The sequence below is a fragment of the Netta rufina genome (genome assembly GCF_964035555.1).
Source record: "Netta rufina genome assembly, chromosome: 14".
Classification (NCBI taxonomy): domain Eukaryota; kingdom Metazoa; phylum Chordata; class Aves; order Anseriformes; family Anatidae; genus Netta; species Netta rufina.
This window is the reverse complement of record NC_140137.1, coordinates 19,570,543-19,576,542: the sequence shown is the minus strand read 5'-3', so window position 1 is coordinate 19,576,542 and position 6,000 is coordinate 19,570,543. Positions and strand designations below refer to the sequence as shown.

General features: G+C 54.6%; 1 protein-coding gene across 3 annotated transcripts in view; it reads right to left on the bottom strand.

Moving 5' to 3' along the window:
* Positions 1-4,495: 4,495 nt before the first annotated feature.
* Positions 4,496-6,000, bottom strand: part of ARHGAP26 (Rho GTPase activating protein 26) — a 120,735-nt gene continuing 119,230 nt past the window's right edge. For all 3 annotated transcript variants that reach the window (XM_084295145.1, XM_084295147.1, XM_084295146.1), the window contains one exon: positions 4,496-5,989. In XM_084295145.1, the coding sequence (XP_084151271.1) occupies positions 5,901-5,989 (89 nt within the window). In that variant the 3' untranslated portion in view covers positions 4,496-5,900. The remainder of the gene's footprint in view (positions 5,990-6,000) is intronic.

Sequence of the window (6,000 nt, the reverse complement as noted above, 5' to 3'; positions counted from 1 at the left end):
GAATCGGGGCCATGAAAGCATTTTGCTCTGCCCCAGGTGAAGGCAATCTTTGGGACCGCTGCTCCAGGGAAGCTTTTCTCAGGTTTCCTGCGGGAGCAGTGCTCTCAGCCCCGGCACCTCCTGCCTGCCAGCAGTGCAGCTACTGGTACTGGGCTCACTCGGCCATTAAATATAAACAGCTATCAAAATAAAATTAAAAATTCCTCCAAGCAGCCTGTGTCTGCCACTGCAGCAGGCACAGCTGCCCCAGCCCCGGGCGGCCGTCCTGGCCACAGGGCTCTGCTGGCTCCGCGCCCTTTTAATCCCTGTTAAGAGCATTTTGTGCACGGCCTGCTCTGACCCACTGACACGCTTTGCCATCTGAACAGGCAAGCACCACTTTTTTTTTTCTTTTTTTTTTTTTTCATGCTGGCATCACCTTCCTCATGGGCGCTTGCATCCACATCTCCAAAGCAAGTGTCAAAGTTGAAATGCTGCTGGGAAATACATAAACAAATAAAAGGGGAAAAAAATGGAAAACTAGCAACTGCCATTCTGTGTCCCAGGTGGCAGATGCCTCTGCAGAAGGGGCTGGGGGTGGTGGGGCCCGGCAGGGCTGGGGAAATGAGAGCGCCGGCCCCAGAACTGCTGACAAACGCCTTCCCGGCCAGTGGAAAAAAGCTTATGTGTAATCAAGCCTGCGCCCGCATCCAGGGAAATAAAGTTTCCTTGTTTTGAGTAGAAACACAGGTTTGCTTTTCTATCTGTATCTGCTTCCTGTGTCCTGCAGCCGGGTTGCATTCACAGACACACAGCGTGCACAATCAATTAAAAGCGGCCCTGTCAGGAGGATATTTCTGGTCCGTGTATTTTATTACCAAGTGCTATTCCAGGCTGGCCGTGATTTACTGCGTGCTGCTCCAGAGAGCACTGGAATCACGAGTTTTGTGCTATTTCAATCATTTCTGCAGGTCAGCCCAGACAGATACCCCGATAAGGAGCCGGGATTGGGGTTTGATTTCCCCCAAAACCAGGCAGGTTTGGGAAGGAGCAAATACAGCTGGCAGAGGTAGGAAGCAAGTGGCAAATAATCTCTGTGGACGTGGGGAAAAGCAGAAGCCTCTCTGCATTTTCCCATGGCAAGGGCAATGCTGATTTTTCAGCCTTGGGCAGTGGCTGCCCCCCTGCAGCCTGGGGGGTGCTGCTCCCACCTTCACACGGTGCAGCTCTGCCTTCGGTCACCGGGCTGTGGAACAGCAGCTGGGCAAAGCACTGTGCGTGTGGCAGCCCTATTTCCACAACAATCCTCTTGTAAGGTCCTGTTTCACTTGATGTCCTGGCACTGGTGTGGACAAGGGGTGTGGGTGTGCGGGGCAGAGCCCTGCAGTGACGAGAGCTCCTCGGAGAACCCAGCGGGGAGCATGAAGCGAAGGCGGTGCCGCTGCTCACGGCTGAGCATCACCTGCAGGCCCACGCGCTGCAGGCAGCACCGGCCACAAACCAAGGGAAGGCTCAGAGATGCCCCGGGAACTTACACAAATCCTGCACGAGCTGTTTGGATTTGTACCGTGAAATCTCTCCAATAAATCAGAATAACTCCTCTTTAGTATTTAAACAGAGCCATCAGCTGGCTAGTGCGGGAACCCAGACGTGACAGCGCTATGAGTCTCTAATGAGCATCTTCCTCTCATCCCTCACTTCCAGCCTCTTTTAAGCTGTCAGCAGAAGTGAAACTAAAATAAGAGCCACCATTCTTCAAGGGAAAATTCCAGTGCTTCAAATGCAATTTACAAAATAAAGTGGCAGGCAGAGCCTGAAATAAATATAACAAAACTTCTGCTCCAGGCTCACCGAGTTCAGCCCATTCCCTGGAGCGGAGGCGTTTGTCCTGCTGGTCCCAGTGCAGACAGACCCACGGCTGGGTACTGAGGAGCTCACACCCAGCTGGGTGGCACTGCCACAGGAGGGGCTCATCCCTCGGGTGCCCAGAGGCGCTGCCCCATCCTGCTGCGTGCCCACAGCCCCCGGCCCATGCAGCCCCCGGGGCCGCTCTGTCTCCCTCCGCGTTAAGCAGCAGGGACCAACAGGAGCCCGTCTGCAGCCAAAGTGCTGGTGCTGAGGATGCAGCACCCACATAACCGTGTGTGCTACAGCAATAAGCAGAGCACCACGAGCTGCTGTGGAGCACGGCTGTAATTAGCTGTAATGGACTGGGCTGCAATTCAGAGGCCACCGAGCTCGGCAGAAGCCATCTCGAGACAAGACAATTACCAGGAGGATGTTTTGTCTGACTGCTGAGCCAGATGGGAATCTGAAAAATTTATGGCCAGCGTCTGAAATTGTTGCTCTTACTGAGTAATAGCCTGCTCAAAAAAAAAAGAGGAAAAAAAAAAAAAAATCAGCCCAGCCCAGCCCAACCCAACTGGCCCCAGCAGCGTACAGGGACCTGCTGCGAGCATTACCCAGCCCTCTGGGTGCTCCCAGACCACACGAGCTGCTCCACGTCCTGCTGCAAAACTCCATCAATTCAGTAAAAAACCACCAGGCAGCGGCTGCAGGTAGGACGTGAGGAAATAGCCTCAATTTGCACCAGGGGAGGTTTAGACCGAGTCTCGGGACGAACTGCCCAGGTGGTGGAGGCCCCGTCCCTGGAGGTATTCAGGAGAGGTGTGGATGTGGCACTAAGGGATGGGTTTAGTGGGGGACTTGTAGTGTTAGGTGATGGTTGGACTTGATGATTTTGAGGGTCTTCTCCAACCTACACAATGCTACAACTCTGTGGTGCATGCAAAAGAAAGTCAGGCCCCAGTGCTGATGCCGCTGCTGAAAAATAACACCGAGGTATGCATTTTTAATAAGAAGGAGGTCCCTAAGTACTGTACCCTCTAAATGTGGGGATTTGGATGTTTTATGTGTTTGAAATTCTCAATTACACGTGGTGTGCTTTCTCTTCAGAGGGCAGAGACCAGCTCACGCCAGCAGCCCATGCTGGGGGACGCTGCTCGGAGCTGAAAGCCTCCGGCTCCAGCAGCACCCATGAATGCAGGAGGCAAAACGCAGGAGCTGCTCGGGATGGGGAGGCCCCAAATACAATCAAGGGTGATCCTGTGTGAAACATTTACCTGTTTTTTTCTCCTTTACATTTATCCTTCCTGTCCGTCTCCTGTAATCCTGACAACACATCAATTCAGGGAGCGTAACACGTCACCCAGGCAGAGCACGTCGCTGTTAAAGGCAGTCGATAGAGGCAGGGGGGATTTAAAACGCAGGCAGTGCCAGGCACGCTGCCCCGGCTGCAGCCAGCCACGGTGGGGAGGGAGTGGAAAGGGGGCAGCTCCCCACCGGGCAAGGGGGCAAAGCCCCGGCACTGGCATCGTCTTCTGGAGAGGCGAAGTCAGCGTCTGCCATCTGCTCTGCAGCGGCTGCTGGGACTGGATGAAGACCAACCCCATCTTTTACTTTATGGGAATAAACAAACGGCACAAATACTCACTAGTAAAATCCGAGGGCAAACAGGAATCAGTGACCTGCTGCTGAAACGCTGCCGTTGATCCCAATAGACCTCTCGGCCCTTTTCACCCACACCTCAAAGTGGAAGGCATGGCAGATTTCAGAGGCTGAAGCCAGCGGCTTTGCTGAGCTCCTCGTCCCTGCCAGAGCAGCAGCAGCCTCCTGATGTGCCCGCTGCGGCCTCAGTGGGTCAGTGTGCCAGCCACAGGTGTGTTAGTCCTGCGAGCCTACCAGAAACCTCGGGAAATCAAAAGAATTACCTAGGGCCCTTCTTAAGTGCTGTGCACATCTAAAAACTAAGATTCGTGGTTGCTGGGTGTGGTTTCTGGATCAGCATCTTTGTTCCTCCCGGGGCTGTTGGACAGTCCATTTTTTTCCTCATGCCATTTCTTCCCTTACTCCACTCCACAGCTTCTCACCATCTGACTACGGCTGGTGCCCAGACGCGGAGATCTCTGCTTGCTCTGGTCCCCCTTGGTCATGCAGGGGCCAGGAAGGATGGGGCAGGGCTGGGGCTGCTGCGTCCCGACACAAAACCGAGCAGGGGGCACGGGGCCAGGGAGCAGAGGGACCCCCATGCTGGGGGCTGGCAGGAAGGGGAGCAGCACTGCCACGGCCCCAGAAATTAGGGAAAAAAATGAACTTCTTCCTATTATTTTTTTTAAGACAAAAGTCCAGGAAATTTAATTACTGCGAATGAATCTTAAAGAGGTCTGAAATTTCAGTTTCTGTCCTTTCTGTGACACCACAAAGCACACAGAGAAGCGAAGGCCCAGAGGGTGTTTGTGGATGTGTGTGTTTGCAAGGCTTTTTTTTTCTTTCTGTAGTCGGTTTCAAATGTCCTTCACTTCTCTTATTACAGGTCTTCTAAAAATATCAAATATAGCTCTTTCCCTCATTATATTTTAAGATACTCTATTTATACATTAATTCTTTCAAAAATAAAAAGTGACACATACAGCGATTCAGTCACTCAGAGTCTTTAAAATTATTACAAAAAGACAAGACACCCATTTTCACCAGTGTGCGATCGCGTCACTTCTACACAACAGTCTCTCTGCCCACAGGCTGCATTTTCTTTCAGGATTTTCTATTACAAAATATAATCATCTCAGCTCCTGACAGGGTACCTGGCAGGTCCAGCTCTGCAGGCACACAGGGCTCTTTCTCCCCCCCCACTCCCTCTTAAAAACGACCCGAAACAGCGAGAGGTTTGTCCACGGAGGCACGAGCGTCCTTTTGGAGGCAGGCGCAGTGGGGATGGAGCCGAGGGGCTCCTCCTTTGTTTGCTGCAGGTTGGCTACACCAGCGATGGATGTTCCGGGGGTACGGCAATAATTTACCTCGCACAGCCAGCACTGCACAGACTTGGCACAGACAGACGACACGCCAGGCTGCAAGCACAGAGACCACCTGAAAAGCAACGGTGGCGAGTAGCAAATGCAGCTCCAAAATGGCACGAGAGCGGCCCGGGCATTCGCAAAGCTTGGATGTCTCCCCCTGCAATGTGCATTGGGAAGTGGAGATACAAAACAGCCAGTCAGACAAAAGAAGTAGTATTTATCTGGAGCTGCATCTTGCCCTCCAGGAAGGAAATGCCGGTTGCACAGATCACAGATGTTTACCCTGCATAAATCTAAATCTAAAAAAAAAAAAAAAAAAAAAAAAGAAAAGAAAAGAAAAAGAAAAAACTGGAAAAAGTTGGAGGGGTTTGGTCCCAAATGTCCCCTGGTGGGGACCCAGCCGCCCCCAGCCCTGGCACCCGGCGCTGTGCCGGGCAGGATGTGTGCCCGGTGTGGGTGCAGACATGGGTGAGGCTGCGCCCAGGCGGGGAGGGAAGCTGGGTGTCACGCAGGACGCCGCCGCAGAGCAGCCTGCGTTCTGCTGCCAGCCCCGAGCACCTTCCCCCACCACATCGTGCTGGCTGACGGAGCGCGGGGAATGGCTGGGGAGCAAAGGGCTCCTCGGTGCTGAAGGCTCTTCCTTCCACCGGGCAGGATCCGTGCCGGCAGCTCCAGCTGCTGCTCCTCCGCGGGCAGCCTCACGGCAGCGGTGAGCGGCCAGGCGCGGGTTCACACTCTGCAGGCGTAGCCCCCCCGAGCCTGCGGGCTGCTGCTTTGCTGCTTTCCTCGCTGCTGCAACAGCTCCGGACAGGGGACGTGGCCTTCAGGCACCGCCTGCCTCTGCACGATGCTGGGAGAGCCGAGCGACCTCCCCGAGCCTCCTGCAGGCCCGGGCGCCGCGGAGCACGGAGGGACCCGCGTGGTGGCATCCACGCAGCCGCCGGTGGCCGTGGCCGTGGCCGTGGGGACGCCCTCGGAGGCAAGGAGCAAAACGGTCTGCAGCACGCGAGCCAGCGCTTGCCATGGATACCATGTAACGCGCAGCGGGGCCGCGTCCTGCGCCCCGAGTTATAGGAACTCCACGTAGTTTTCGGGGATTAATCCCGTCTTCCCGTTGAGGGTCCCTTCCAACCAGCCGGGCTCCTGGGATGGGTGAACTTGGGGAGAG